Here is a 20,711-nt window from a genome sequence, read left to right as displayed (position 1 = left end):
ACATTATGTATTCATGGTATGCATCATTACGTACTTTAGCTGATTCCTTATAAATATCTAATAACTCAATACATCAAATATTAATAGTAGTCTGCATACTTAACCCATATTTCTTAAATGAGCTTGTTCTCAGAGGCATGTGATATTGTGCTAGTGTCACATGGGACAGGCTGGGAGGAAATCATACATAAAGATAATTTTTCACATAGCACAGATGCAGTTTTTACCCTATTTTATGTGTGTTTGTGCCTCACAAATACTGAATGAGTATGTTCACTGCATTTGGGCAGAGATCCTTAAACGGAGCAAGACAGCAAACCTAGAGGTAGACAACTGGTGTCAAAAAGGTCTAATCACAATAGAACAAAAAGTCTGGCTCCAAAATATTGTGGATCTGAAATTCACCTTTTATCTTTATTACATTTGCCTTTGCCAGAGGACCTAAAGCCAGAAGTAAGGGAAATGAGAGGTACAGGCTAAGGGCGAAACTCTTTCTTCTGGCTGTTAGCAGAGGATGATGTTGACTTAGCCACAGAGCAGCAGCAGAACTGCTTTAGAATCTCTTGTCGATTGTTGCTGTTTGTTTGCCATATTCAGTGTCATGGGTTTAGTGATCTTTTTGTTTTTGCCAATATATATTAGAACCAAGTATATAAAAATAAATAAAACCCTGTTTCAGTGTGGGGTGATGGGGAGTAAAAAATTGATCATTAAGGAAAGCTAGAGATATTGAGGAGGCAAAAGTCAAATTTTCCAACAGAAAGTGAAGATGTGAATTGGCAGCTGCATCACAGAGAGAGATCTGGAGATCCCAGGGAGTCACAGGCTAAATCTGAATCCTGAGCGCGATTTATTAACACAGCTGTCAGGGAGAAGGTGCAGGCGTTTGTCTGCTTGAGGTGGCCTTGGTGGGGCCTCAGCTGAATGGGGAAGAGAAGCAGAAGCAGATGGTTCCCTGACCCCTCATCAAAGGACTGCAGATGGTTGTGCTCCTTTTTCTTCTTCAGAGCAGCACAGGTGAGAATGGGGAGGTTGGGATGTGGGTGGGCGCGTGGAATCCCCCTGTGGTGCTGAAAGAAATAGAGGGGACAGGGTTTGTTGCAGGGAGAGGTTTACATCTGCATGCAGGTACTTTGAGCTTTGAAATACAGCTTGCTCTCATTTGTCCTGTTTGTAAAACCTTTCCAGCCATCAGAAGGTCTCATCTGTTTTGTGGCAAATTTTTTTTCTGCTAGTGACAATTCCCATATATATATTACTGCCAGTGGAAGGAAGCAGTTTATATAAAATTCATAAACTATTTACATGAATTCTCTTTAGTATTGCTGAAGGTGGATCCAGGCCCTTAAACACTATTAGGAGAATAAAAGCGGGTTGCAATCCTTACCAGAGGCATGCACGCTTGGGTATGCATTTAAGTGGTGTTATTTTTTCATGATTTCAAATAATTGTTCAAATGTACAATTTAACACTGAAGCAATTCATCCTGAATACCGGCACAGTTTCCCCTACCTTTAACATCAGCTTTCTTGCATCTCCATTGCTCTGGCATTGCAATTGTGAATGAGAGCAGAGTCCTCTGAGATGGGATGGAAGTACATCTATACAGATCCATTTCCCCCATGCATACTATAAAATGAAAGCACTTCTTCCTTCCTCCATACTGAATTATTTGTTAGCCCTTCCCATATCAACACCTGCAGCTGGGTTCAAACACTCTTTAAGTAGATTTCCTCAGGTAATGTACGGGTGCACAGTGGGAGAAGGCCCCCCCTCAGGATGCTAAACGGCTGCCAAGGGTCCATGCTTGAGTGGATTTCCTGTATAATGGAAATTATGGAATAAAGGGAAAATGCCTTACTATTCTAGGGGAGCAGAAAGAAAAGAGCATCTGAGCAGGCTTTACTACTCAGATTCAGTTCAGAAGTAGAAATTAAGATGAAGAAGGAGAGCAACCAGAAAATCTAGAGCTGCCACTGCTGTCCTGGGAGAGTCAACATAATTCACAGGTCAGGAAACACAGATTTCCTTTATATTTCAGTTTCTCTACCAATGTGCAAAGACATAGCACTGTGTTGCGTGACATTTCGGCATTGCAATACAGAGCCAGTTTTTACATTGGTATAAAATTATATCAATTAGTTTACATCTGTTGATAATCTGGCCTGGGATCCTTGCTTTTTTGGAGACCTGCTTCACGTTCAGTTGATAGAAAGCAAATAAAATAATTCTACTGATTCATTTTAACATAATATGACATGCTCTGAGATTGATAATTCCATGACAACCAAAGGTTTGAATCCATTTTCAGACATTCTGCTTCCACATAAATGAACTGACCAGAGTGAAGAAACAAACGGAGGAAAAGTGTGAAAAGCAATTGCATGTTTGAGATTTATGTGCAACAGGTGAGTAGCTCCCAGCTATTTCTGACATACAACCTACCTTGGTAAAGGTTGTGTAAAACACAGTGACTGGTTACCAAGAGGGGTGAAAGTCCCTGGCCTACCAGCTGCAACACAAAGCTTCTCCATCTGTCTCCAGCCTTCCAAGTGCACATTCCCCTGTCAGCCTGTAGCCACTCAAGACAAAGGCTGGCACAAACTGACTTCCATCCAAGAGGAGGTAAACAGCAGCCCTCAGAATGGCTGCAGGAATCAATATCTGCTGCAAAGAATAGTCACAAATTCCTAGGTAGTCTGGATCTATGGACATAGCTTGTGTTAATGATACTGAACCAGCCACAAGGCTCTGGCCAGGCTTGCAGAAATACACTCTTCTGCAGGGCTGGTGGCAGAAAGCGCTGTCATACAGGGGCCAGGATTATCCCAGCAGGAGCTGCTTGGGAGGATGCCATTGCTGAGGCTGTGAAATCAATGCAAATGTGTTTTGTGGCATCCTCCTGCTTGCCTATCACTGGCAGCCACCCGAACCTGGAGTGCTAACAGAGCTAACACTGAAACTAAACCACTCCAAGGAAAGAGCATGAAAGAACCATAAGCTGCTTCTGTCTTCTCCTGTATCCCTCTTGCTCTGGCTGACTTCATGACTTGAGCTACATTTACATGTCTTTACATTTACAGAGCACTCTAGCAAGAACCACAGCACTCCCCGATCTGGAGGACAGCACAGCTCAGGTGTGACTGGGGTGTTGATCCATTTATGGATGCAGGGAATGAGGAGATGGAGGGAAGGGAACCAGGAATCATCCTTTCTGTCACACGTTCTTGAACTTCAGTGCAGGCTGGCCATAACCTACAGCATGTAGTAGAAAGGGCAAGAAGAAAAAAAAAAAAAAAAAAAGAATAAAACCCCACCTAGTCACATTGGCGCAGAAAAAAAGGTAATGAGACAGCAGCCAGAAATTCAGAGCACATAGTTCAAAATGCTGGTGTGATCCACGGCCAAAGAATGCAAGGCAAAAGCGCTGATTCAGACCAGGCGTGTGGTGTGTGCACCAGGGGAGAACCTTGTCTCGCAGGCCTTGGGAGATGGTTGTTGGGGTTCATTTAACATGCACATGACAAAGCTGCAGTGAGATTCAGCTGCAAAGGCGCATCCAGCTCAAAGGGTTCCAGTGGAGTAAGGAGCTGCACATTGTCTTCTTGCACTGCAGAGCATGAAGTGTTGTAAATTCCTTGTCTTTTCACAGTCTGTCATCACTGAGCAGTAAGATCAAAGCTATGTTTGCTGGTTATCATTTGGAGATTCACACCAATATCATGGTACAACCTTCCCTGACACGGGGATGCTGCTGTTGCTTAGGCCACCCCCAGCATGTTGTCCCAGCATGGTGTCCTGCAGATGATTGCTGGACTTGAGCAGCTTGGGAGAAGCGAGGCACTCCCTCAGGCCGTTCATCAACCCAGCCTCAGCCAGCCTTGCTCTCTGACAGCCCTTGACACTGACCCAAAGAAATTACAGTAGTAAAAATTTCCTACACAAGTACCATTTGGTGAGCCAGAATTGGATCAGAGAAGGAAAATATCTCACATTGATACATTGTGCATCGAGGACCTCTCAGCTGTGTGGGTGATGACAGCTGACTGTCCCCTGCACCGATGCCCATTGTTTATTCCTGGGCTGTTTGCACAAAAGCAATACGTGGAGTGCTGAAAGCCTGCCTATATCCCAATAACGAGCTATTTGATTAATGAGTCATCTGATATATATAATTGTACAGTGTCTAGTAACAGAAAAGTCTGGTAGCTATTCATGAGTCCCGTTTCCAGAGAAAGAAAGAGTATATTGTTTCAGTGAGTAACCTGTAGAGAGAATCTGGGATAACATTACTACTGTATCAGTACACTTAGGAAATACAGCCTCCAAGGGGATATATTATACTGTTATAAAACACCCTTTGGTATGTTTTCACTACACAAGGGTGATGTGCTCCACGGGCTACCTGATAGTTGCAGCGCAAGGGTGGCTTGTCCCCTTCTGCCTCTCGGTTTGGGAGGGAGCTGGTGAGAGAGCAGCGGACTGGCCACTCACTGGTCCCTCTCCCCCAGGTCTTGGGAGCAGCTGGGACCTTTGGGTTTGGGACAGTTTGAGACCAGAGGAGGAAGAAATGAGCCAAATGCTGGCTGAAGTGACCTGTGGTGCCTCCACCAGAAGCAAGCTATTGCAGTGACATGGAGTGGAGACAGGCATGGAGCAGGGCTGCAATGCCTGCAAGGTCTCAAACACCATTCCCCCAGCTGCCCTGTGGGGTTCCCTTGCCCACCGTGTCTGGGTGGAGTTCCACAGCGCCTCTCCTGCCAGCTGGCCTTCTTGCCTGGTGTGAACACTTCAGAGGGCCCTGCGGGCTGCCTTCCTCAAGCAGAACAAAGTGCTTGACCTGCTGGGACCAGTTTTTCTGCCACAGTTGTTTACAGGCATTTTGTATCCACCTTGAGTGGCAGCATCAGGCCTGCCTGGGATGCAGAAAAACAGATAAAAGGAGGTGTTGGAGTTACCCCGCAGACATGCCACCAGCCGAGTCAGAACACACGAGACAGATCATACATGTGACTACATACATTACATTAGTAAGTGTTCTCTGCAGATGTGTTTAGACAAACTTTGTCATCTAAACAAAAGCTTGGACTACAAGAAAAGCAGGTGGAGCCCGGGGATAAACGTGTCATGGGGTACCTCGGCGTGCATCCCGCTTGAAGCTGTGCTTTCAAGTCCCTTTGAAAAGATGCATGCCCACCTCGGGCGCTCCCCTGGGCAGACCTGGCTGCGGCATCAGCCTCATGCCGCCGCCCCGTGAAGGCCGAGAGCGGTTTGTACGGTAACACTCAGATTTGGCGAGACCACGGTGGGTGTAACCCGCCGGCTCTCACGCAGCTCTCACGGCCGCAGCATCTGAGCAGGGACGGTGCTCCCGGCACCTCGATGCGCGGTGACAGTCCGCCCGCGCTGCTGGTGGCCGACAGGTCCTCACGCGCGCCGTCGGCGGGGCGGGGAGCGAAGCGAGGGCGGGGTTCCCCGCAGCGCCACGGCCCCCCCGGCGCAGAGCGGCGGACGCGGCGGGACCATGGCGGTGGCCGCGGGCGGCGGCCACTTCGGCTACATCTTGGACCTACTGAAGAGGGACAAGGTAGGGACGGCGGGGGCGGGGGATGCCGGCAGGGGTCCCGGCGGCGGCGGGCCGGTGCGTGCCGTGAGGCGGCCCCGGGGTGCCAGGCCGGTGCCGTCGGGGATGCGCCCGGACCGGGGGGGTCGCTTCCCTCCTTAACGTTTTGTTTGGGGGGTACCTGGCGCCGGGTTTAGAGCTGATGCACTTGGGGGCCCCGCCTCGTATCTGCCAGGCGCTTCCAAGGCTGCTGGATGGAAGAGTTAATACATGCGGTGCCCGATGCCACACAGCGCGACACAGCCCGGCCTCCGGCTCCTGCAAGCGGCAGTTGTCCTGCACGGTGCCGTGCCGTGCCGTGCCGTGCCGTGCCGTGCCGTGCCGTGCCGTGCGGTGCCAGCCCGGCACCGGGGGCTTTTCCTGCTACCCAGGGTTGGGTGGGCTGCGGGAGATGCTGGAGTGAGAAGCGCCGACCCCAGGAAATGATGCAGAGTTTGCGGATATTTTGAGGGGAACTAGCATGTTTTTTGTATGTATCCATCAGTAGCTCACAAATACAAGAAGCTGGATTCCCCCCTCCTTTTTCGAGAATCCAACTTCTTGTATTTGTGAGCTACTGATGCTGATACATACTAAAAACAGTGAGTACTTCTGCTCTTACCAAAAACTCCTGTGGTGGTTTAAAAAAAATAATTAGTAGTAGTCATGGTATTTTTAAACTTAAAAATAAGTGTGGCAAACAATGGTGTCGTTGGAAAAGATTGTTCTGAAGGCATCCTGAAGACCTTCCAGCTCATGTCCAGAGGCTGCCTTCACACCCTGGTTTTCTGCCCGCTCTTCCTCCCACTCCCTCTTCTGAAAGTTGTGGATGGACTTTTATAGCTGGTGAGAGAGGAGTTTCCTGGGTGATTTTCTGCTTCTTCTTGCCCAAGAGTAAACATGCCTGGAGCTCCAAAGGAAAATTCATATGGCCGAGTCTAGTTCCTGTCCTTTTTATGCAATACAAAGGGTTTCAGGCAAGAAGCATCTTTTGCCTGTGATTTGTTTGTGAGAGGGCACTTAGGCCTGCCCCTTATCTCAAAGTTAAACAAACAGCCTGTGCTGATAGCTTGAATCAGACACCCTCTGCAAGAGCATATGGCTTGGCAGGCAGATGATTTAGCACAGTAGAGTGAAACATGCATGTTTATGGAAAACAATGCTGGTGTTTATACATAGGGCATCACATTGCCAAGTTCCATCCTCAGAGGCATTTGATGTATCTGAAGAGAGAAGGAGCAGTAGCAGCTGTGTGACCTTCACAGACTTTCGATAATGGTGGTCACTGCTTGAGGCTTTCTCACGTCGAGCTCTGACACCTCTCACTCTCCATGTTTTCCTTTTGCATTTCTTTACCTCTAGGCAGGGGGTTTAGATTACAGCCTCTTTGTAATTTATTGATGCTTCCCAGCATCTTGGAGGTGTTCTGCTGGGATAATTAAGCTGCTTTCTCAGGTGATGTAAATCATGCCAGCAAAAGGACTCTTCTGCATGGTAAACTGTATTTGCTTAGGGCAGGGGTCCTCAAACTTTTTAACCAGGGGGCCGGCACGGATGCAGTGGCAGGCAGCCATCTGCGGCTGCTTGGTTTCCCCCCCCAACCCCCGGTGGGGGGAGGCGGGGGCGGGGGGTTCTGTAAATACCGGGGGCCAGATTGAGGACCCTGGGGGGCCATATCCAGCCCGCGGGCTGTAGCTTGAGGACCCCTGGATTAGGGGCAAGGTATTACTACTTAGAGGCCCCAAGCACCCCAGTTTTCCCTTTCTCCCACATCAATAAAGCTTTTGCAATGAGGCCTGAGAACATTATCATGCTTTGGCTTTACTGTTAAGCACCTGGTTTTCACTGAACGAAGAACTGTTAGAGAAACAGGACGTTAACAACGATACTTTACACTCCCACTCACCTTTCTCTGCATATGATCCCAGCAGGTGTGATACATCAGCTCTTAGACCCTGGGCATGCGACCTCTTTCAGCAGTTGTGCTGTGTTTCCACTCAGCTTCCAGCCTCTGTCAGGCCTCTCAAACAGGGCAAATCATTATATATAATCATTATATATCGCTTTTCCCTGGGGGAATGTCACTTCAAAAACCTGTTATGTCCTTTAATGATCTGTGCTAATTATTCCCCTATGACTCTGTTTCACACACAGACAACTTGCACATCGTACCTGGAACAGAAAGATGCACGTAACACTTTTAGCCCCAATAAAACAGTCCTTGCATAATCCATATACCCACAACATCTGTTTAGATTCACTGCAACACACTGAGATATCCTGGGCCTCTGAGGCACCTGTCAGAAACGTCACAGCAGCATCTGAGCACTCCAATTGTTAATCTGTGAGACAGATTAACAATTCACTGCATTTTATACCAGAGGTACTGAGGCAGAAGGAATTCCATGACCTTCTTTCAGGACTCTGAAATCCCAGTTCAAATCACAGCAAGGATGGACATTCAACACTCAAAATGACATAGTATTCTAGAAATGGTTCCAGGTTTCTTTTTTCCTCTCTCGTCTCCATTGTCTATAAGTTTCCTTTTGCATCAGTCAAACACATGAACATCCCCACAATTGTTCACCCTCACTCCATTCAAAGTTGTTTAACTTGCATAGATATATGCTCTCTTCAATGGAACGCATCTGCTTCTCTTGTATTATTAACTTCAAAGAATTTTTAAATGCTGTCAAGAAATACTTGTGTCTGATGGGTAACTGATACCATTACTTGTAGTCCATTTTGTAGAACCATTTTCAGGCATTTTTCTGTAAGCAGAATAAATTTAATAAACCAATGTGAATTTCAGAGAGAGGCTAGCAGCACTGACACTATGTTTGTGCACCGTTGATTTTGTTGAAATTAAGCTCTTGGCATACTCCATTTTATAATCAATGCCTCACCCTCTGTTTTATTCCCTCACTCATTTCCTTTGTTTTGCCATCTATTCCTACCATCCCCATGGTTTGCAGAAACTGACAGTTTGTGACTCATAAGGAACAGCTTTAAAACCACTTCTCCAGAAAAAAGCATTTAGAGAAAAAGTTACTACTAAACCCAAAATATAAACCTAATATAATGTGAATACAAGAAATAAAAAAAATAATTTGAAGAGCATTTCAAATCCTGCATGCTCTCCACCTGGCTCCTGTATGTGACACCTGCTTTCTGTCCCTCTCTTCTACCTGGTTTCATATAGTGACTGATGTACAATTCTCTCATGGTAGCATTTCAGCTTTTCTGCTGGTGAACGTAAGGGATAGAGCTACACAGGGATTAAAAAACTGAATCACATGAGAAACTGGAGAAAAGAAATATAGTAAAATTTACTAGCAGCTGTGGGGGCTGGTGGGTTTCTCTGGGCTGCCTGACTTAGCTGGAGTTCTGCTCCTCATCCTTTAGAAGATAAAGCTTTACATATTCCTTGCTTATGTGTAGGAAAGAGCTTGTCTGGGTTTTGGGTCCCTGTGAGGAGAATAGACCTTTACTTGAACAACAACTTTCTTCCATTTACCATGTGTCCAGAAGTGTGCCTGATTACGTCTGCATCGTGAGGGGTATTTGCACAAAAAGGTGACTTGGGTTAAAAGAGCATGTAGAAGATAACTTGTCATTCAGTTTCAGGTAACAGCTGGTTAGACGTTTCAGAGGAGCCAGAATCTGAAATTTAGCTGCTAAGAGAAGTTAAAATCCAGTTTGCCTTCACAGTTTTTAATCTGAGTTAATTAGCTGGGTTAGTCAGCCTGTGTGACAAAGGTGTGTTTCCACAGTTTGGGCATGTCCTCATCACTCCAGCAGTGGGTTCTTTGAAGCACCTACCAGAGCATGGGATGTGACACAGCGAGGGTGAGAGGCTAGCCATGCCCTGCGTGCCAGGGGTAGCTAGAATCTGAAGTGAAGGAGAGAAGGCAGCAGGACAGAATAGCAATTCCCTGTGCGCTGTGTGTGTATTGTTCATGGGTTTTGTGCCATATCTTTACAGTGCCAGAAACTGAGCCTGTGGCTGGTCTTCCTGTAAATTTGATTTAATTTTTTTATTTTAATGTAAACCTCTTATATTCCAAATCCTTTTAAAAATAACCGTTTGTGCTAAACAGTAATAATTTGTTCACCGGTATGAATCTTCCCTAGTTCAGAGATGGAGTGTGTTTTCATTTGTCATGTGTTTTTGGGAAACTTTTTCATTATTATTCCTCCCTTTGCTTGGCAAGGGATTTACTTCTGGAGGGAAACAGCAGTGTGGACTGCTGTCTGTAGCTGCTCTTTGGATGCCCTGCAGCTGCTGCTTTCCAGGTGTCCTGAGCGTGAAGCAGAGTGCTGTACACATAGCAGTAAGTAATAAAAGTAAGGATGTACTGAGCCAGCTCAGCACACTTTGAGATGTGCCAGCTACAAATCCTACCCAAAGCTGATTGCAATCCCAATATTATGGCAGTTCAATGAGGACAGTCTTTATTTGCTCAGTGCTCTGTGCACAGCAGTGTCTCATATGACCTTCCAGACTTGTTTGGTCTAGCCGACCAAGTTATGGGCAGATAAACACCAGAATGAAAGGATGAAGGATTAATATTTTTATGACAAGGGATCTTCAATCATAGTTATTTTCATTTTGAAACACCACGGTCTATAGGCCCTTGCTGGCTGTCCAGGGAGATGCAATGAAGGGTAACCCTCAAGAAGACAAAGATCAGCCTGTATTCCTGAGCCAAACCAGACACATTTCTCTCAGGCACCTTAAAGTCTTGCCTTATTGCTGAGCAAACAATGTGTCTTTCAGCCTGCATGACTGAAAAAATCCTGGGGAAAACAGTCATCTTCAAGGTGCAACTTTTCAAGGCTAACTAGAGAAGCAAACTGCATCACTGACGATGTACAGAGACTGGGATGAGGGCTAAAACCCCACTGCATCCATCCTGGCAGAAAATACTTCCATTGCACAGGGAGAAAAGTGTCTGCCTGCTGCCTCAAGTCCCCAAGACAGTCATGTTAGCTCAGAAGCAAATCTCCCTCTTCACCCTCTGTATCTTTGCTGTGGATGCACTGGCTCTCCTCTGATGCAAACCTAGTGCAAGGCAAGTAGCAGTTCAGTTGGAGTGCAGACCAGCAGAGAACAGGCTCACGCTTGAGCCATGGTGGCAAAGGCAGCATGAAAAAAAAAATGCTTTGGAAAGCTTTGGCCTGAGGACCTGACTGCTGAAGGCAGGGGAACTGTTGCCAGAACCTCCAGCGCGCTTTGGGGCAAGGCTGTGTTTCTTCATGCAGCAGGACCCCAGATGCGCTCTATAACAAGCGTGGGATTTCTATAGCTTGTTGAAAGCCGGTGCCACATCCTTCTTTGAATTGTGCTGAGAGTTAATGCAAAGGAGCGCTTGGGAGACTGCTGCATACCAGTGATTAAATTAGCAAGCCCATTTAAACTGAGGTAGGAGGGAAAATAGGATGACAACCCCCACTCACTCCAGTTTCTCTCTTGTGCTGCTCTCTTGGGAGTGCAAGACGTGCCAGCAATGCCTGGTCAGACCCTGCCTGCTGAGGGGGCAGGAGTGAATTATGAAGGATGTGTTGAACTATCTTGACACTTCCCTTGACACTTCCTCATGTACAAGGAGTCCATCATTAGCAGAACAGGTGCCCAGTCAATGCACGAATGTGGTTGGAAACAAAGCAGAAAGGTAGGTCAGACTTCTGTGGCCACGCTGGTCTTGCTGACTCCTGCAGAGGCTAATGACAGGAGTCTCTTCCTATGGTGGTTTGTACTCTTACCTGTTTAATGTACCAGTGATTCCTAACTGTTGTTTTTTTCTCCCAGTACCATAAAGCTAGTGCAAATTTTGGCAGTGCAAATGTAGTAGTCCTAGGCTGGGGGAGGACCAAAAGGCTAGTAAAGTGTGAGTGCTGAAGTGTGGTTTTTCCCTTTGGAGGCCTTTGAGGACCTATTCATCCATGTAACTTCTTAAAGTGGTGGAGGAGGAGGAGGTGGTAATTAAAATCCTGTTCTAAAGTACCCTGAAGCCTGAGCAAACAGGCACACAAACAAGCTAATAATACCTTAATGATCTATTAAGGGATTGAACAAAGAGTCACTCACAAGTCCTGGCAGTAACAGCAGTTGGCACTGTGGTCCATGTGAAGGCTGTGGGAGGACAGGAGGAAAGTGTGTGCTCCAGGTTTGTCCATGCTAGCAACACCCACCTCTGCTGGCACCTACACCTCTGGTATGAAATGCAGAACAGTTTGCATTGCTGTGTCACCAAAAAGAAAATTTCTCCATAGTGTTTCAAAGGCAGCAGTAGAGTGAAAGGGGCTTTGTTCTGGTCTGTGGCCGATAGTTTACTTGGCCCCAGGTCAACCACATCCAGCGTCAGCCACGGGTAGCGTGCAAATGTAGACAAGGGCTTATTAAGTGCTGCATCCTTCAAAGCCTGCCTGTAACATCGGGAAATGTGGGGACAGTAGAGGTGGTTAAGGGATACTATAGTTATTCAGATATTTGCAAATCATTACTCAAAACATAGTTGGAAGACTAACAGTTCATGTCCCTACCAACCCTTTCTCCCCACCTGCTCAGTTAAGTGACATGTTCCAGTTTGAATATACATACTGCACCTTACTGGCTCCAGTTTGAATATACATACTGCGCATTACTGGCGTTACTGGCACCGTTTTGAGCACAGTACTCTGTGTTTTTATGATGGTGGTTTATAAAGTAAATGTAACATCTTCATGTGTTCTCTAGAAAGTTCTTCTTTGTAGTATTAGACATGCGAAAACATCACCTCTGTCTTCATAATTTCCAACTGTCATTTTCTATTCAAATTTCACGTCCAGGCCACCGAAGACCAGATGTAAATAGCGGCCAAAACCCAAATAAGGCATCTCAAGTGTGTTCCTTTTATTGACTCATATGCAGGGTAATTCTGAGGGGGAAAAGGAACTTTTTGTTCTGGTATTAGTCTTTTAAATAGGCAAGTAGGTCAAATTTAGGGTTTATCAAACTGTCGGCATTTCGTCGTCCAGGCAGTCCAGGCTCCATCCGCTGTGTAACGTAAGGAGACGGTACGCTCGCACCCCCGGGTTTCCCAGCCGGCGATTTTCCCCCTGGGGCTGACGCTGCGCTAACTACCGGCGGCGCCGCGCTCGCAGCGGCTGCAGCCGCGCCTCGGCCAAACCCGCCGAGGCTGGGGACGTAAAACGCATCCCCGTTTGCCCGGCGGGCGGTGAGAAGGGCATTTGCTGCGCCTCCTCCAGCGGACACGGGGCGCGGGGGTCCCGCCCTGCCCCTGCCTTCGCGGCCCAGCTGCCGCGCGAGCCGCCCGGTGGCGCCCGCGCTGGGGACGCGGCGGGGCAGCCCAGCCCGCGGGGACCGGCCCGAGTCTGCGCCGCGCCGGGCACCGCAGGCAGTTAACGGCGGCGCCTCGGCGGGGAAAGCACGAAATGCCCCCGCCGCTGGGACGGGCGGCGTGCCCGGTGCCGCTGGGCGGAAGAACACAATGAAATAGTGACACCGGCGGGGCCGGCGGGCGCGGGCGGGGCCGCGCACCCCCGCCCCCCCGGGGCGGCTGGACAGCTCCGTCGGGCCCGCCCGGCGCCGCCCCGCCCCCTGCCGGCCGCCCCGCCCCTGCCGCGGTGGGCGTTGGCCGCCCCGCCCCGCCGGTGCCCGGTGCGGAGCGCGCTCGCCATTGTGCCGTAGGCGACGCCCCTGTCCCCGCCCAGAGGACGGCAGCCCCGCCGGGTCGCCGCCCGTCTGGCCGGCCTAACAGCGCTCCGGCGGGCGGGCAGCCGCTGCCGCGGGGCCGGCGCGGGGATGGAGGGGTGCCAGCTGAAGAGCCCGGTAAGCGCCGGGGGGGAGCCGGGGGGCGCGGCCGGCGGGCCGGGGCTTGTCCTTCCCTCCGCTCTCGCGGCTTGTGCCGCGGGCAGGGCTCGCACGGAGACCTTCGGACGGGGCGCGGTGCAGGGGACGCCGCCGGGGGCACATCGGTACAACCGGCCTGACGCCGGCGAGCCCAGGAGGGGCCGAGCTGGGCGGGCGGTGCCTGCGCCGGCAACTTGATGCTTCGGCGGGGCTCGGCCGGCAGGTGCTGCGGGCGGGGGGCGACCGGAGAGCTGCTGCACCCACCAGGGCTGCGCTTCTGCGCAGTAAATAAATAAATAAATAATGTTCCTGACGCGGAACTGTTAGCCCAATGAAGTCACAGCGGTTCCAGCCCTTAAACGCGAATTACAGGCGGGAAAGCCTGTTGTTTAACCAGTCAGACGCTTAATTTCCCCACCACCCCCCTTGAAAAACGAGTGAACAAGCTGACTTAGACGTATGGCTTCCTATTGTTGAGAAGCACGGTTGCTTTCGTTTCACTAGGTGCCCGAGTAGAATTAAGACTACTCCCCTCCTCTCCTTTCCTCCCCTGCAATGCAGACGTGACCTAAGGATGAACTGGCTTTGCCTGGTGGCAGTGCTCGTTTCAGCTGAAGTCAACGCTGGCAGTGCTTTCGCTAACCTTCATTGAGATGTGTTTGCGGTGTTAGCCAGAGGAGTGCTCCAAACCAGCTAGAGCTGTGTGGAACAATGATTCTACAGAGCTGGGTTTTGGTGACATGCAGACGTACAGCTGTGCCGTAAGTCTTGCTGGCTCATGTTTTCTGCACTTACCCTTGTTTCTCCCTCTTTCTGTCACGAAGGTTACCATTAAGGGGATCGAAAGGGAGCTCATCTGCCCAGCATGCAAGGAATTATTTACCCATCCGCTGATCCTTCCATGCCAGCACAACGTGTGTCATAAATGTGTGAAAGAAATACTCTTTGCATTCGAAGACTCTTCTGGAGGGTCTGAATCCTCTAATCAGAGTAGCCCTCGAATTAGAATCACTGCTAGTGTGGACAGAATTGACAGGATTACTAGATCAGGTATGTATCAGAATTTTTGCACCTTTTCCTAATTTTATGCATTAGATTGATTTATTTGAGCTGAATGGCATCTGCGTTGGTAAAATGCCTTCCCAGTACTCCTGATGTGGTTAGAGAGATGGCTTAGTAATAGTACAAGTCCTGTTCATTCTGTGGCAAGAACAATGGGAATATTTTTAAGAACAATGCACATTATTTCATATATAATAGGTTTGTCTTTGTGGTATCCTGTAAATCTTTGTAACCATTGTGCTTGTTTATTCTTTTATTTCAGTTACATCAAGATGCAATAGCATTACTTTCAGTAGCATTGAGATAGGGATTATCAGCAATTGTATTGCCTGTCAGTAGCGCTTTTGAGGTGGTTCCCTCAGGTCTTGGCCAGCCTAAATTCAGTAATTCTGACTTCCTTCTGAGTGTCTGCAGACTTTGAAAATGATAGTTTTGTCCTACTCATTTTAACGGAGCACAGATGACTGTAAGATGACTGTGCGAACAGTCTCTTTCAGTGAGGTCTGCTCAAAGCTTTCAAGAGTGCTTAGTTGTAAGACTCGGTGCTCTTTGTGACAGCACACCAGAAAGATTCTTACAGCTGTCCATGTAATCCACAGATGAGTTGATCTGCTTTTGCACAGATACATCGAAAGTGCTTTGTGCATCCTATACTGCTTGAAAGAAACCTTGTCTTGGCTTTTAGGCTTCCTTCTGACATAATTATCCACTTTAAAACCACACTCCACTGGTGCTCTGGAAGGGTCACCCATGAGACAAACCCTGAAGCTGTATCTGGCATTTCACATGTTACAAATGTTCATCCTCCCCTTCCCCGTTTTCAAAACTGAAATGTTTCATTTCACCCACTTCTCTTAAAGAACTACTGAGTTGTTAGTAGTGGTACTCTTTCAAATCAGTTTGATAAGTGAATGCTGTGTTTGCTGTGGCTTGGCTGGTTGAGGATTACATGATTTTGAGGGAATCCCCAAGCCAAATGGTCAGTTATCTTCATTACAATCCTGTTTTCTGGACATGGGGTGCACAGCCCCACAGTCACCGTGTAGCTCTGCATATACTTTCTGAGCCCTCTCTAGCTGCAGTGTTACGTAAGTTGGAATGAGAAGGACCCACTGGTGACTGCCTTCTCCCGAATCCAAGCCTGTTCCCTTTTTTCCTCAGTAAGCATAATGTTCTGGCATGGCATTGTATTCATGGATTGAAGTGGTCACCAGTTTTGGGTGCAGCTGTCTGGTTTATGTTTTTACAGCGTGGACATAGGAGTGCCGAGTTGGGTGCCTTGCGGACTGGTGGATGCACTGTGGGCAACCTGACCTTCCTGTGAAAACTGCCTTGGGAAGCGTGGGAGTGTCACACAGCCTGTGCATGGGGAGCAGCTTCCCCCTGCTCTGGCTCCACCACTGCCATCAGCAGTGTAAAGCAAGGAGCTAGTGCTTTATCTCCCATCAAAAGCTTCCCTCCAGCTTGCTCCCCATCAGGCAGTAGAAACAGTGATCTAGCATGATATGGCCTGCACATGGTGCTGTGGCATAGTCTGCCCTGTGCTCAGGAGAGGCAGAGCTCCCTCAGGAACCTGACGCTTAATTACTACTAGATTTGCAGAGTTAAGTTTGCAGTGCCGCCACAGCTCTGCTTGCGTGATTTAGCATTGCTACTTCCTTACGCCCATAACGACAGGGCAAGAAAGACCCGTTCTTGGTACTCCTGCCCCCTGCCCCCAAGGTGTATGCATGGAAATTGTTGCAGCCGTTGTAATCTTTAAATCCACAGTAGTCTGCCACCGTCCCAGTAAACTGATGGGAAGTTATGTGTTTTCTCCTCACCTGACCAGCTAGCAGAGGGAGATGAATGCTTTCCTAAAGACTTCTTACCCGTTTGAGTAGCAAGAGAGGGTTGAGACTTGGAAATAATGGGCTTCCTCCTCTTCCCCTCAAAGAGTGTTGAGCAGATGCACATCACAGGAAGACTATCTCAGACAGTTCAAATCTGCAAAATGAAAAGCATATGGAAGTGTGAGCTTTAAATAATATATTTGGAAATTCAGGTTATACTATCTTCACTTCTAATGTTACAGGCATTATACCTCCATTGCTATGTGGGTGTGATATTTGTTCTCAGATGTTTGGTACCAGTAATGTTTAACCAGCTTGCAATTTACATTTGTACCATTCTCACCCTGCATCTGAAGTGTCCATACTGCACATTGCCTTGCTTAATTAATTGTGTGATCCTTAGGGGAATTTGTAATGAAACAGCTCCGTAAGAGAGAAGAATGTACAAGAAAACATCCCAAGTGGGACCTCACATGTATAACAAAAAACTAATACAGTTTCTGGTAGGCTTGTGCAGGGCATGTCACTGTCCAGACATTATCATTATATTTGAAAATGGACATGATACCTTCCTGCTGCTGTGGGTTTTTTCCTTTTTTTCACTTAAGGAATCCCTGCTATCTCCATGAGGAGTATCAGCTATTTACAATTATTTTGGCATTTAAATTCTTGAGCTGCCAGAAGGAACTGGTCCAGATTCTTGTGTTTGTTGTGCAGATGCAGCTTGCATTTTTAAATACAATTTATCTTAACAGAAAAAGGCCAGAACTGGTAGAACTCTTGATTTTTCAGTTGAAATGGAGTGCATTTGTCTCTTAAAATCTAATGTGTTGGTTTAAAAAATTCCCACTGTTTATATTGTATATAAAAATAATTTTTGATTTAAAAAATCATGTTGCATATAAAATGAAAATAAAGGATATTTCTTCTTGCTAATCTATTTTCTGTAATGTTAGTGTAATTATAGTGTTGGTGTAATTGAAGTATGTAATGTGGTTATGTTGACACCTGTGCAGCAGTGACAGATGATGCAGAAACTGAATGTTTGAAATCTCTCCCTGAGCCCCCCTCCCCATCTATTCTTTCTCCTTTTTTCTGTTCTGCTTAAATACTACAGTTGTTTCATGTGCTAGGAAATAAACATTCTTGCCTTTCAGCCCTGCAGTATTTTAACAGCCACAGGAGAGAAAAGAGTTGATGCTTTTCATTTGAACCATTGTAAACCCAATAGCATATCTAATTTTTTGGTTTCTAAACAGCTTTCTGTTCGTTGTTTGCAGCCTCACAGAGGAAATCTTTTGGGTGGAGAGGTAGAAATGCTTCACTTCTTGTATTGGCTGGAGATAGTCTAGCATTTAGATCTCAAGTTATTGTTGGTCAGCATATAGCTTTTTGTCAGTGGTCAAGTCCACAAAATGGCTTTTGCAGTGAGCAAAGGTACCGCAAAGGACTTCTGTAAGGAAAGCTTTTCATTCTGTTTAACACTGACTTAAAGGTCAACTGGACTGGAATTCAGTTAATATATTGGAATATATTTTTTTCTTGTGTGTACACATGACTGAACATACATTGATGGGTGCAAACACATGTTCTCTCTTCCCTTTAAAATAAAACCCCAACAATCACCCCACCCCAGCCCCTTTTTAATTTTGAAGAGTTTACATGCCCAAGTTTCAGTAAAATTGCTGTCTTGCTGGTAGTGAAGTGCCATTGCTAGATTGATCTTTGTAACATTGAGAGGTCATGGTTGGCCATTGCTTGTAATTGGAAGAAAATACTAGTTCTTCATTCTGTCGGAGCCCACTTAATTTGATAAATAAGCACATTGAAATTCACACCATGTTAACCTGAGTAGGTAGTTCTGGATCTGGCAATTTAGTATGGCACATGAATATATGAGGAAAGCTAAATATTTACGTTTATACACTTGTCATATTTGGCAAGTTTAGTATCACCAGGTTGAAGGATAGCCAGTGTCTTTTTGTCTTAAGTATATCTCATTTCGAAAACTGAGCTAGTCGGATCATCTCAGCCAGTGTGTGGGCTTGTTAACATAAATATTTTTTTTCATGTGATGCTCTGTCAAAAGCGGAACACACTTCCCCCCTGCCCGCCCCCCCAAGCTCAATGTTGTCATAATATTGGCAGTCACATGAGCAATCTGTAGAAACTGTCTTTCAAGAAAGACATGAACTGAGCTAAACACAAATCTGAATTTCACACTCAGTGGAGGACAAAGCGGCTAATCGAAAGGGGAAGTTTAAATTGCTTAGTTGAAGACTGAAAGTATCATAAAACAAAGATACTGCAGGACACTGGCAGACCTCGTGGAAAGCTGTCCTTATCTGCTGTTTTTGCAGAAAGCACCCTTTATTTGGGGAAGATTAAAGTATCTGAAAATGACATTTTGCGGCTACTGACTTACCTCACTTTTTCTTTTCTTTCTTCCTAAAAATCCACCCAAAAGCATTAACTGAGTTTCAGGGGGTGGGGTGTATGGCAATATACCTTTATATTTTTTTTTAAAAAAACTTCTATGAAAATCCAGTTGACTTTTAAAATCTTTATTTTTTCAAACTCTCACACATTTAACTTCCATGTCTTCCATAATCATAAAACTCTGGTGATACTGTTTACTTGGAAAACAGAATTTTACCTTTAAGATGTCCTATCCCTTTGCAAACCATCAGCTGCAGGCTGGGCTTTTCAACGTTTTCAGTGTTGGTACCTCTCCTTGGGGAGAGGACATTTAGACATTATCTTTAAAAGACATAGTGAAGATTGCTCTTTGACTTAAGTCTTTGCAACCTGTATCCTAGTATTTGTGAGTTTGGAATCTTAAGCATAAACATGTTGTACTAATTTTTTAGTTACTGATTGAGGTATTAATTGCAAGTGGAGCAGTCTGTTTACAAATCACAGTGGAAAATTTCTTGTGATGATCCTAATATTTCGCAATTTGTCTGTTGTAAACCAGAGTAGCAAAGTGTGAAAGAGAATATCTGGAGGACCTAAGTTTCTCTGAGATGCACATCTAATATGACTACAAAATCCATGGGTTCTGCTGCTCTGTTTCTTTGTGTGCCTGTGTTTTTTTTTTTTATATATATATATAAATATTTTATATATATATTTAAATATATAAGCAGAACTCAGTTTTAGCAAAGTGGACGCAAGACAGATAGGAGAGATAGTGCTCGAAGTAATTTATCACTTCATCAGTGCTTTCTGTTTTAATATACAAGTGTAGAACTCCTATAAGCAGAAAGCAGAGTAATTCTTGCTCCAAGTTAGCATTTTAACACTCGCAAGGTAAAGAAGAGGATGTTAACATGCTGTAAGTGTTGAAGTGGCAGAGCATGCCGAGAAGCTTAGCAAGTAAACTTCCAGGGTTTAAAATGGGGAAAAAAACAATCCTAGGCTCTTGGAGTACTGTTAGTGAAAAGAGATGAGACATCTGAAGGTGCACAGGGCTTCCTGGATACTGGATTGCTTTCTGAGAGCAGTGTCACCAGTCTTTGCAGAGCATGGCTCATTCATGATGACAATCTCGTTTCGGGCCACCACTGGCAGAATGAAAGGCCTCCACTGGAATGCAGCTGAAGTCACCTTTGAGTTAAACAAACATCCCTTCCACATTTGAGCCACTTGGCCAGACTTCAAAAGCATGCAACTGGATACAAATTTCAGATTTTTAAACTTGACCACTGCACCATGGGTTTTTGTTTTCTTCTTAACCGTGCTTTGTCATTTTTGTCATTGCTTGCTCTCTGCTACAGCATACTGCTTGTAGGCAGTCCCTGGACATTTGACACTATATGATTATCTTCTTAGTTTTAGCAAATCTAAGTACTCCAGATCCCTTTCTGTAGCTGTTGACTGCATGGCACTGCATGTGAAACCGTTTTTGTTTAGGCCATGGTGGAAGTCTGGAAGATGTGTGTTCCTGTGCGCAGTACTAGCTTGGAGCATACTTTGGAAATACAGTTTGTGTTTCACTCCTGTTGCTGTGCATTGCATGTGTGTGTTGCTGTGCATCGAGTTACAGGTACTGCAGGACGTGCAGTCTGGGTAATTAATTCACTTCAAGTAAGTACTAAAAAAAATAAAAAATAATCTCTGCTTCCCTTAGCCAGAGAATTGTATACCAGTGCCTTGTGTGACCCATACTGTTCTGTAAATGCAGTCCAGTTGTTCTGCTCAGAACCTACAGAAAGGCATGAGACCATCTGGGTTTGTGACTGCCAGCTTGTGCACACGTCTGCTCTGATTGTGGCTTCTTAGCTGATGGTCATGCATAACTACCATGGGGCACATTTCAAAGATTATTTTTAAGAGCAATTAGTTCCTTCTGAGAACA

General features: G+C 46.3%; 1 protein-coding gene across 4 annotated transcripts in view; it reads left to right on the top strand.

Annotated features, from left to right (window-relative positions):
* Positions 1–5,439: 5,439 nt before the first annotated feature.
* Positions 5,440–20,711, top strand: part of LOC308056277 (E3 ubiquitin-protein ligase TRIM36-like) — a 31,382-nt gene continuing 16,110 nt past the window's right edge. Inside the window, exons 1-3 of one of the 4 annotated variants that reach the window (XM_080371375.1) lie at positions 5,440–5,587; positions 14,282–14,507; positions 17,632–17,661. In XM_080371375.1, coding sequence (XP_080227501.1) covers positions 5,525–5,587; positions 14,282–14,507; positions 17,632–17,661 — 319 coding nt within the window. In that variant the 5' untranslated portion in view covers positions 5,440–5,524. Of the gene's footprint in view, positions 5,588–12,672; positions 13,437–13,611; positions 14,508–17,631; positions 17,662–20,711 lie in introns of those variants that run through there. The other 3 variants (XM_080371377.1, XM_080371374.1, XM_080371376.1) reach the window with 3 other exon arrangements.

Source organism: Falco punctatus (assembly GCF_963210335.1).
Source record: "Falco punctatus genome assembly, chromosome: Z".
Lineage (NCBI taxonomy): Eukaryota > Metazoa > Chordata > Aves > Falconiformes > Falconidae > Falco > Falco punctatus.
Note: the sequence above shows the minus strand (reverse complement) of the source record. Positions and strands in the feature narration are given on the sequence as shown.